Source organism: Aedes albopictus, chromosome 2 (genome assembly GCF_035046485.1).
Source record: "Aedes albopictus strain Foshan chromosome 2, AalbF5, whole genome shotgun sequence".
Lineage (NCBI taxonomy): Eukaryota > Metazoa > Arthropoda > Insecta > Diptera > Culicidae > Aedes > Aedes albopictus.
In genome coordinates this window covers 226530877-226543060 of record NC_085137.1, presented here as the reverse complement: position 1 = coordinate 226543060, position 12184 = coordinate 226530877, and the positions used below count along the sequence as shown (strand labels likewise).

At 41.5% G+C, this 12184-nt stretch overlaps 1 protein-coding gene across 1 annotated transcript in view; it reads left to right on the top strand.

Moving 5' to 3' along the window:
* Positions 1-11777, top strand: part of LOC109432905 (non-lysosomal glucosylceramidase) — a 30249-nt gene extending 18472 nt beyond the window's left edge. The window contains exons 3-8 of the mRNA XM_029853790.2: positions 6123-6637; positions 6702-6957; positions 7026-7139; positions 7203-7317; positions 7388-7517; positions 9595-11777. Coding sequence (XP_029709650.2) covers positions 6123-6637; positions 6702-6957; positions 7026-7139; positions 7203-7317; positions 7388-7517; positions 9595-10691 — 2227 coding nt within the window. The 3' untranslated portion in view covers positions 10692-11777. The remainder of the gene's footprint in view (positions 1-6122; positions 6638-6701; positions 6958-7025; positions 7140-7202; positions 7318-7387; positions 7518-9594) is intronic.
* The last annotated feature ends 407 nt before the right edge of the window (positions 11778-12184 follow it).

Below are 12184 nucleotides of genomic sequence, written 5' to 3'. Positions count from 1 at the left end.
GCTTAATTTCCACAGCAGGGGAGAAAAAAAAAAGACTTTTACAATTGTTCCTGAAAACTATTTTATAAGGGTTGTTATCATGCAATAAAACAAAGAGGATGTCACGATGAATACAAGTTACACGGATAGTTTCCGAGACATACACTTCTAATAAGTGCTCCGAAAATGTATTCTTAATCAATGTATCCAATCCACAAAACAAACGGGTTGTGATGATTGTAAAGTTCAAACTGAAAATACAAATTCCATGTATTATACGTAATCAAGTTATTAAGCTCTCAAACCTCATATGGCGGGGAGAGTGTTAAGTCAGTACAACGGTTCGGATTTAAAAAAAAAAAAAAAACTGTTCTTTTAAATATAGCGCGTTTAAATCTTTCGGGCTACTTTGTCCCGCGACGCAGTATACCATTGTACTAAGAAATTGAGGGTGGATCGGTATTTCTTTTTCCAATAAAAGAATCAAAACAACCTGGAGCCACTGAAATTGGCACCCCCCCAGGCACCCCCTAGGAAAAAATCCTAGATACGCCAATGGATTTCACAGAAGTGCTTCATGAAATGACACAAAAAATACTGGAGAAATTTTTCAAGGTTTTCCTAAATAAATTTTCAAATGAGATACCTCTGGAGATTCCAAGAAAAAATTATAAAATTTTTTTGAAGATATTCCTGAAGCAATCTAAGGAGGTGTTTCTGCAGGAATCTCTGGGGTATACCTAAAGGAACTCTTTGATATGGGGCTCTGGAAGAATTCCTAGAAAAAAATTACGACAAAAAATCTGAAAATCTTTAAATGTGTTTCTGGAGCAACCCCTAGGGAATACCTGAAAGAATTCCTTGAGATAACTCTGGGGCAATTCCTATTATAAGTATTTTATGAGAAAATTTTGGAGGAAGTAAACCTCAGGAAAAATTCTAAAAGAAGCCTTAAAATAATTTCTGCAGGAATCCGAGCATAAACTGCAGACAAAGGTATTCAAGGAGTTCTTAAATGAATCCCAAAACAAATTTCTGGCGGAATTATTAGAGGACGCTCTGAGGTAAGAACTGAAGAACTGCTGGAGATACTTCTGGAGAAGTTTTTGAAAAATTTCTTGCAAAATGTATGAAGTATATCATGGAGAACATGAATACCTGAAACATGTTTTTAAACAATCGCTAGAGAAATTTTCGAAGTAAAAGCAGCAGAATTTTTTAACATATCTGGAAGAATTCTAAAGAATTCAAAATTCTAAAGAAATTGGATTTTCTGAAGGAATTTCTAAAAGAATGCCCGGAAATCTGGGAAATGCAGTAATTCCATGAGGCCATCAGAATCACCCCAGAGACTCTGGAACTTCCCTGGAGCCCCCTGAGACTCTTAGAAGCATCCCTGAGGGCCCTTGGAACCCCCTGAGACCCCCTGAAACGCCCCGGAGACCCCGCGAAACAGCCCTGACAGCCCCCGAAGCGCCTCAAACGCCCCTGAGATCTCGTTCCCCCTGAAAGCCTCTGGGACCCCCTTTTAATGCTCCTGAGATCTCCTGGTATTACGAAAAGTTTTGGAACCTCCGCCCTAGTTGAAATAGTTGATAAGCTGAACTTTCCAACTGAAGCTATTCTCCTAAATCCACTATTTTTTTTAAACAGAGATAAGTTATGACGAGGAGCTTAAAAAGAAAACAAAATAATAAATAATCATAATTATCATTCAAAGAAATTGATATCTTAATCATCGTCCAATTATCATCACAGAGAACAGACATCCAAGTCCAGTTTCAAAACTGTGTAAGGAATTTAACGGCCATTTGAAATCGGCAACACAAGTGGCAATAGCGTGGCGCTGCAATCGATTAATTTCTAATACAAATTTAATTCACCACTTGAAATGTTTCAATTCACCACTCACTGTGGCAATATGGTGTTTGGTGGCATTAGTATTGTCATCGTGTATTGGTTTGCAACCTTACTCAAGTAAAGATTCAAATCCTTACACAACTTTCCGAATGAAATTTGTTCTAGCCTGGATGTCTGTTCTCTGTGTTATCATGATTCTGGTCTTTGATATTCAACGCTCTGCATAAACATTATCTTTTGAATGTGATCATTTTTAAACAGGTTTTGGAAACGTCAGAGCAAAATCTTTTTTTAATTACAACACTTACAAAAAACCCAAACTAATCCACCTAACGGTGATGGCGCCTTTCTCGTGCCTTCGAAAACACATTTCAACACAACTAATGCGACATGTTGATGAACATCGCACTTTCCTATGTTTTACTGAAATCCATTTCATGGCATCAAAAATCATATCGTTTATCTGGCTTTTGATTTTGAGCCTTGAAAAACAGCCGCAATCTTGAATGTTAAGCGGCCATTTTGGATTTAAGTAAGGCAGCTTGGAAATTCTGGTCGCCATTTTTGGACTCCAGACTTCTTCCTCTACCAGATACACCCATATTGAATGGTTTTAGAGCCCAAAACTCCATTCAACAGCCGTAATTTTGAATTATGATCGCTTTTTTTGAACTCCGGTTGTCTTCCCCATACCAAATATACCCATATTATACGGTTATAGCCTTAACATCCATTAAACAGTTGCCATCCAAAAGGTTATACCGCCATCTTGAATTTTGATACGCCATCTTGGATATTTTGGTCGCCAAATATACTCATACTCAAGGTTGCGACCATTCATTTGCAAAGATTACATTCACCGCGTGGAGAGTTGCCTTCACAGCTCGCTCATGACTTTGGTATACGTTTGCGACCCCAATGTTATTCGGCAAACTTTCAGATAAAATTACAAGGTTAAATTCATCCATACATTGTTTTTCGATAGCATGCTTCTGAACTGAGATAATAGCAAATGAATGTAAATCTTTGCAAATGAATGGTCGCAACCTTGCTCATACTACATGGTTTCAGGTCCTAAAACTCCATTTTACAGTCGTCATCTTGAATTTGGAGCCGCCATTTTGGATTTTAGACCACCATCTTGGATATTCTGGTTGCCATTTTTGTACTCCGGACATCTTCCTCTTAGCAAATATAGCCATATTACATGGTTTTAGATCCTAAAACTCTATTGAACAGCTGTCATCTTGAATTTGGAGCCGACATCGTGGAATTTCTGGTCTCTAGTGTTCATTTTCGCATGAAATTTGTCAACCATGCTAAAGGTTACAAAAATCGCCACAGTTTGATGGGGCTTGGTTCAGTTTTATATACGGCCAGTTCCACCGGTGCTGGTTCGCATCATTGAAATGGCCATAACTCCGGAACCCCTCGACCGATCCGAACCATTTTTAATAGCAAACAATACGATAAAATTCCGGTTCTATCCGAGCTATAATCCGAAACCGGTCAATGGGAAATATCTTAATATGAATGAACTTGTTTTTGTTCACAGACATACATACATACACACATACAGACATCATCTCAATTCGTCGAACTGAGTTGATTGGTATATGTGACTTGACCCTCCGAGCCTTCTATCGAAAATTCGTTTTTTGAGTGAACATATAGTCTTTAAGTACACTTCGGTGTACAAGAAAGGCAAAAACGTTCGATAAAATAGTAGCTGCGTTGTAAGCCTGTACAATATACATAATACATTTGAACGAGATTTTTGCAATCATCTAGAGCGGGCAGTGCAAAAGTAACGTTCTATGGATGCTTACACTCGGGATGGAACATTCGTAAACACTCAAACAATTGTTTAGTTTGGCTCATGAAACATTTTGCCAAACACTTCTCATCTCTGCTGTCGCTCCGACGACAGACTTTATTGTGTATATGTACCTACTTACATATATTGTGTAGACATGCGATTTTCCCGGCACAGATCTCCGAATAAACATCCGCTTTCCCGCCTTCACGGCGAACACTTCCTGTCGTCGTCCGCGCCATTCGGTGATTGTTAGCACATAAATATAAATGGGATGATGAAAGCAAACATTACGTACATATATCCCTCTTCATGAGTAATTTAGCATGCGGATTGCGTGCATAAGCCCGGCGACGGCGGTAACAGTCGCAATTATGTGAACAATGCTGCTTTTTCATGCAACCCATCTTGCTGTTGCTTACATATATGTTCTGCTTTGTGAATCCTTTAGTTTTCCTAAGATGTTTGGTTTTTTTGTACCACGATGTCGTAATGCACGTTCAGCGTGCCTGTCTGGGTCATGTTGACCCCAACATCCTATTATGGTTAAAGTCTTCGCCTTTGTTGGAGAAAATTCTCAGCAGAACAATTAAGTCGGTATTGTTTCGTAGGCTACGAATCGTAGCTGCTTATATGTTCATACTTTACTTATAGTCCAGTAATGGGAGCTACTAGTGTACCGATCAACAATCAACGATCAATTCTGACTATACACTATACATGTCAATGGTTGCTCCTCCGTGATTGATCTGAACTGGTACCAGTTGCATTGTGATCCAACTGAATAAGGGACATTCCACTTATTCTCAAAGTGCAAATTTTGCAGCTCATGCATATTTGATCAATAACGGCGCCGGCCAAGTCCTTATAGTCAGCTGGGAAGGGAAAGGAATGTTAGAGTGTACTGGTTGTTGCTACTAGAGACCGAGAGCACTCTGCGTCCCCACAACCCGCACGGACTGGGAAATTTGTTAGACGGAAAGGATGGGAGATATGGGAGTCACCGTTGGGTCGGTGATGCGATCCATGGATAGGGTTATTTATAGTGTTCGTGATAGATTGTGTGGTGAATAAGGTGAATAAGGTCAAGCGGCACAGCACGCTTTGGTTGCATAACTTATAGGCGTTATATTTACACTGTGCTGTGAGTGGAAGTTGGAAGGGAGGGAAACGACTTTTTTCAATTCGTTTCTGGTTCTAGCGATGGCTATGAACATATGAATATACAGGGTGTTCAATAAGTTCGGATACACCATATAACTTGAATTAATTTCACATCTGTAATTCAGATTTTCAAAGTAAATGTATTTGTTGAAAGGTCATATAACACTGATCAAATATAGTATATGGTTTTGAATAAAGTCTTTTTCTACTTTTTTTTTATAAGCCTTAGATGTATCTAAAGTTTGTTAGTTCCGGCACGCTGAAATAATTTTCGATAAGTTGCTCAAGCTACAGAAGTCTAAAACGTTGACTTTTGAGTTTAAATCTCACTATACTAAATTAGAATAACTAAATTAATAGACAAAAGCTTTACACTGCTATTTCAGTGATGATATGGTGATAAATTTGCAAGTTTAGTCAAAATATGCTTAAATCTATGAAAAAGGCATAAATACATTATATAAAGCCAATTTTGGTTAAAATTTGCCACAATAGGGATATAATCAAGTTTTGGAAAAGATAATGATAGATTAAACTGAGATGTAACGCAGCCTTGCTTTTTGACAAAACAAAAATCATTAAAACAGGTACAGCGGCAATTTTAGCAATTTTAAAGATCAAAATAAAATGAATCCGTACTTCACCCAATCTGAATTTTATAGATTATTTCGTATGGCCATAGTTGCTACCACTGATGCTGAGGACAACAACCTAATTTGATTTAACTTAACACCATTACTCAATAAAAACTAGACGAAATACCAATGACAGACGTGCGTGCCGGCTGAAAGGATCTTGAGACACATTTGCAATTATTACAAAAGGATAAAGGACAGTTTGTTTCAAAACATATACTGTACTTGATCAGTATTATGTGAGCTTTCAATTAATACATTCACTTTGAAAATCAGAATTACAGATGGGAAATAAATTCAATTTTACTGTGTATCCGAACTTATTGTACACCGTGTACATGAGTTGTATATGTAGAGAAGAGAGAGTGAGAGAAAGTGGATATAAAGATACAAAGTAGGATGAAAAGGACGGGCCAGGGATTGAACCCATGGCCTTCTGCATACGAATCAGAAGCGGTAGCCACTAGACCACCAAGCCCGTCCGTAATGGGAGCTACTAGTGTACCAATCACAAAGTCAAATGTGAATATTTTCAACAAGATTCGAATGGGTTAGAGTATCCTTTTTGTGACATATTCTGAGCTCTTATTATTCCAGATTTTAAATACTTTACAATTTATTTCGAATTATCTTAATACAAGAGTCTTTATACTTTCCCTATATCTCAGCCGACCGAAGAACCCCCTGTCCAGCTGGGAGACCAACATCAACTCCTCGAAGTGCAACTACACGGCCCTGTACCCTCGCTCTTGGTCCGAGTATGATCTCAGCGATTACGGCATCAAGCTGGTTCAGCGTCAGATTTCGCCCATCATTCCCCATGACTACAAGGAGAGCTCTCTACCAGCGGCCGTCTTCGTGTGGACGGTAGAAAACGTCTGCGGCAAGGATCGACAGGTCACGATTACGTTCACGTTCAAAAACGGAACCGGCAACAAAAAGCAGGATGCCGAAGGGAATAGCGAAACGGCCGAATTCTCGCATGGTTCGGCCAAAGGTGTCAGTATTAAGCAAACCATAGCGGATATGGAGTGCACGTATTGTATCAGTTGTAAGACTTCCTCGGAAATCAACCTTACACGGTGCAGTAAGTTTGACCCGACCGGAAGTGGCGACAAACTCTGGAATGATCTAAAGGAAAACGGACAGTTGACGGAGACTTCAGTTGAAGAAACCCCGAAAAGTTAGTTTGATTGGTTAATGTAATTTTCAGGTGTTTTATTTTTCTTTTTTTTTATTATTTCTAGCAAAGGATGTGGCTGTGGCTGTTAGCGCACAAATTCTAGTACAATCAGAAGGTAGCTCCGACTTGGAGTTTGCCCTAGTCTGGGATATGCCAAAGATACGGTTTGGTAAGAAGACAAAAGAATACTACAAGTACTATACCAAATACTTTGGCAAAGCGGGTGATGCGGGACCATCGATATCGGATTACGCTCTGCAAAATTTCGGAAAATGGGAAACACTGATCAACGAGTGGCAGCGGCCTATATTGGACGATAGGTAGCTTATTTTGGAGTATCTGCTTCCCCAACATCTTTGGAAATCAACTATTGAAAACTTTTTTGCAGTGACCTTCCAGATTGGTACAAGAGTGCCATTTTTAACGAACTGTATTTCATTGCCGATGGCGGTAGCGTTTGGCTTACTACAGACGATGCTGAGCTTCCATATGACGATCCTAGGTCAGTTATGCTCATTAGGGGGTTGAGATGTCTTGCGTTTTAATCGATATTTCTACCACGCAGATTGGCCTATGGGAGATTCGCCTATCTTGAGGGGCACGAATATCGCATGTACAACACGTACGATGTACATTTCTATGCTTCTCACGCACTAGCTAGCCTTTGGCCAAATCTACAAGTAGGTTATAGTTGTTGATGATAAATTATTTAAAGTTGTGCCTTTAATCATGTATTCCTCTACATTCTAGGTAAGCTTACAATATGACTACAAAGATACAATAAATCGTGAAATTCCTGACGGGCGGAAACATCTCTACGACGGGAAGACTATCCCTAGAAAAATTAAAAACTCGGTGCCACATGACTTGGGCGATCCAGGTAAGTTCCATTGTTCAAGGAAGGCATTACATTCACAGAACTTTGCATGTCTGTGGTCAGCACAAGCAATGTATATCAATGGTTTGATCATCCCCTCTGCCGTTAGAAAGTATACCACGGCACAACACGAGTTCGATGGGCTTCTTGGAACACTACGGCTGGACGAGCTACCCAGTCAACCAGTCATCTTATAAGATGTTGAATAAGATGTTAAAGTGGAGGCGATATGCGTACATTTTACATGCGCCTAAATGAAGGCATGCACGCATATGGCCTCCACTTTATCATCTCATGCATCATCTTATACGATTACTGGTTGACTGACTGTCTGGTGTCTGATAAACTTCGATTTCCGGCTCATTCTCTAGATTTTGGCGGAAATCCACACCACAGCCTTTGAATATCCTCGAAAATTACCATTGGATGCACTTGAATTTGTCCGAGTTCGTCGAGCATCTTTCATATCACGGGCTCTTGACACTACTACTTACTTGCAGTCCTGGGCACCCACGGTGGTGCAGAGGGCCGAATTGAAAGATATCCATCCAGGGCGATTGCCAGCCATCGCCTTGACCTGTGGCCCGATCAAATTTCTGTCGACTTCCTTTATTTTCTTGTTGAGGCTGCTCTGCCATGAGCCTCTGGGTCTGCCTCTGCTGCAATGTCCTACTGGGTTCCAATCTAACGCTTGCATGCTGATTTCGTTTCCACCCCTGCTGTGGCCGAGCCACCTCATCTTTCGCTCCCGAATTTCTGTCGCTATCGGCTTTTGATGACATCGACAATGGAGCTCCAAGTTGGAGATCTTGTGAGGCCACCATGCATGAATTATATACCGCAGGCATTTATTGATGAAGACCTGCAGCCGTTAAGTGTTCTCCACTGATACACACCAGGTTTAACTGGCGTATAGCAGCACATATTTCACGTTCGAGTTGAAAATAAACTCGCAAAAGCAGCCCTCGCCTTCTTGAATCGTGCACCTATATCGATATTAGTGCCGCCGTCGGCTGCCATTTGGCTACCAAGATATTGGAAGCTTTCAACATTCTTCACTGATTGCCCAGTGTTGGAGCGCTAGCCCGGCTCCAGTGGGAACGCAAAACTGTCCGATCCTCAAACTTGTGTCGCCGAGTGCAGTCTCTGAATAACTCTGATGCTCTCGCAAGAGCGGGTGGTGGCTATCTTGTGGCTCTGAACAACTCTTGTGCCCTGAAAAGGACGGTGGGGAAAATGCCACTCAAGCCAATACTGCACGCAACACAGCTTCAAGATGGAAGTTTTCTCGCGGTGGACTGTATTCTCTGGTGGACCACTTTGTGTGGTTTCGGATCCGCTGTAGGGAATCTTCTCTGGAGCCTTGGTCGGATGCAAAAAGAACGGAAAACACTGCTTTGACTTAGCAACTATTTATTCGATGTTGACACCTTGGAGTACAAATGAAAACTGACACTTTTTCTTAATGCTATGCGTCTTATATGCTAGGGAGTTTTGAGTTGGCAGCAGCGGTTTGCCGCTTGGCTGCAGCAGTTTACCACTTGCTGGCGGAGAGGCGGAGCCTATTATTGATAATTTTCATGCCGTGCCTGCGTATGTGTGCGAATGAAATGTTCTTTGTGGAGGCAGTCGGGCAGGAATAAAACAAAACTTGGCAACATGCGGTGAGCATGTTCGGACATGTCAAGGCGTCACTTTGGCATTGGCGCCAACACCCAGCTACCGTAGAGCTGGAAGGGTTGACCGTGTTTACATCCAACGATATGGTCTTGTTGACGTTGATGGTAAGACCTTCCGCTGAGGAGCGATTGGCAAGATCGTCGAGCTTGCTTTGTATATCAGAGCGCTGTTGAGCTAAGAGAGCAACGTCATCAGTCAGTTCGAAGTCATTTAGGTGCTCCATGATAATGGGCTATCAGGTATCAGTATGGTACTCCCGTTCCACAATAGTTTTGAAATATATACTACCAGTTTCTTTATAATCACATCCATTGAGCTTTGATCTTTTATCAAGTTATGCTTCTGTTTCCTCTTAAGTAACATGTAACGGCATTCTGTTTTCTTTCCTTCCATTTCCCAGATGAGGAACCGTTCGACCTGATCAACGCCTATCCGATACACGACGTGTCCGAATGGAGGGACCTCAACACAAAGTTCATCCTGCAGGTGTATCGGGACTACTATACGCTCAATCATTACGCACAGTTGAACGCGGAGAATGCCAGTAAGTTCAGTTCGATAGAATTTATCGACAAGGAAAGTATATACGAGACGTACGTTCAGGACAATCGTAACAAGGTTTCGCCAGAAGAGAAACAACAGAATAGGAAATCCGCTTCGATGTACATCAATGAAACCAATGGGAAGGTCTATCTAATGGACGCCATGACATATCTCAAGAGCATGTATCCCGCATGCAAACAGGTGCTTGAGAAAACGCTAGAGTGGGACAGGGATAATGACGGTATTATAGAGAATAGCAAATGTCCAGACCAAACGTATGATACTTGGGTCATGGATGGGCCCAGTGCTTATTGCGGTGGGCTTTGGCTGGCCAGTCTGCACTGCATGTCTGTGATGGCAAATTTACTAGATCAAGCTGACGACTGTGTTAAATTCCGTGAGATTTTGGAGAAAGGTAAGGTATCGTTTGAGGAGAAGCTCTGGAATGGATCTTACTATAGATTTGATGGTCAAAGTGCATCAAAGAATTCTATCATGTCGGACCAGCTGTGCGGTCATTGGTACTTACGGTGTTGTGGATTTGATTATGATATTGTTCCGAAAGAGAACGTGCGAACAGCTTTGAAAACCATCTACGATAACAATGTGATGCGTTTCTGCGGCGGAAACATGGGAGCAGTTAATGGCTACGTGCCAAGCACACAGCCCAATAAGGACGGTAGGGCGGATGCATCCACAGTGCAAGGCGAGGAAGTGTGGACCGGTGTGACGTATGCCTTGGCATCAACCATGATTCACGAGGGAATGTTCACTGAAGCTTTCCAGACTGCTGGCGGAATGTATCAGACCTTGTCCGAGAAAATTGGCATGAACTTCGAAACACCCGAGGCATTGTACGCTGAGCGTCATTACCGCGCCATCGGATATATGCGACCCCTCAGTATTTGGTCAATGCAAACAGCGTGGGAGCAGAAGAAACAGAACAGAGATTAGGTTAATTTGTAGGACAATAGAACTTTAAATGCTATATTTTAAGCTTTGCTGCTAAGGTAGAGCTCATATTTGGAATATGGTGCCGTTACATAACTCTAGTATTTATAGAAACGTACTTTGAACGCATGTGATGCGTTTTATTTGTATTTAACATTTAGTTTTATTTTTATTATCGAACTAATCCCAAATATTACAATCGGTTAATAGTTAGAAGAGCCTTTTAAGTATGTAATTGGAACAATAAGTTATATTATATCTTTATCACCTAGCATTTGTCAATCATGATATCTACTCAGAAACTTGCACAATCGTATATCCCATAAACCACACACATTCATAGCGGATTTGATACCAAATTGAATTCCGAAGTCGAAGCATTTGATATCCTCTGCCATTTATATACTTTAAGAATATGGCGTTACGTAATAAGTGGATGCTGCCTTACGTACACCGAAGTTCCCAATAGGTTATGGACCCAGCCAGAAAAGACGCAGCGGTTAACGGAATCCCGCAGTTCTGGGGAGGACCTTCATTTCACAACTAGAATTTCCGCGTATTTGCGCTTATTTTGAATCGCGCAAAATTTCTGCTGATCGGATTACTCGCTGATGAGTGTTTCAAAGTTATATTAATCCTCCTTTGGCATTAGGGTAATTTTTGACCCAAACCGTACACTACGTCAGTTAGCAGCTGCCAACGTGATGCAAAAGAAAGGTTAGAGAAAAAGCCGGCCAAGGCTATGCGAACAAAAATGTTCATAAACACGTTTGCGGAGAATTTTGGAAACTCAGAACCTGGTTCGGAAGAAGTTGAGCCGTTTGAAGATGATAGTTCGTCGATGCGAAAACACCTGCTGGCATTTAAAGACTTGATACGGCAACTACGTGCTGATGGTGCAAAGCTGTCATATGGATATGACACCCAAGTAACCACGCTGTTGAAGCTGTACGTATTGCATGTGAACGTGTAGCCCCGGCTCCCTCTAGCGTTGTGATATTTGTGAACAAGCCCTTATTACTCTGAGGATAATGCAGCACAGTTCGCTTGATTGCATAACTCGTAAACGTTATTCGATGGATTGACACTGTGCTTCTTCTTCTTCTTGGCGTAACGTCCTCACTGGGACAAAGCCTGCTTCTCAGCTTAGTGTTCTATGAGCACTTCCACAGTTATTAACTGAGAGCTTCCTCTGCCAATGACCATTTTGCATGTGTATATCGTGTGGCAGGCACGAAGATACTCTATGCCCAAGGAAGTCAAGGAAATTTCCTTTACGAAAAGATCCTGGACCGACCGGGAATCGAACCCGTCACCCTCAGCATGGTCATGCTGAATACCCGTGCGTTTACCGCCTCGGCTATATGGGTCCCTGACACTGTGCTGTGAAAGTTGGAATGGAAGGAAGGGAAACGGATCTTTCAACCTGTTTCGGTCTAGTGAACATGCAATGCCGATGCGGTATGTAGAGACTCCCTCCTCCTTATATAGAGAAT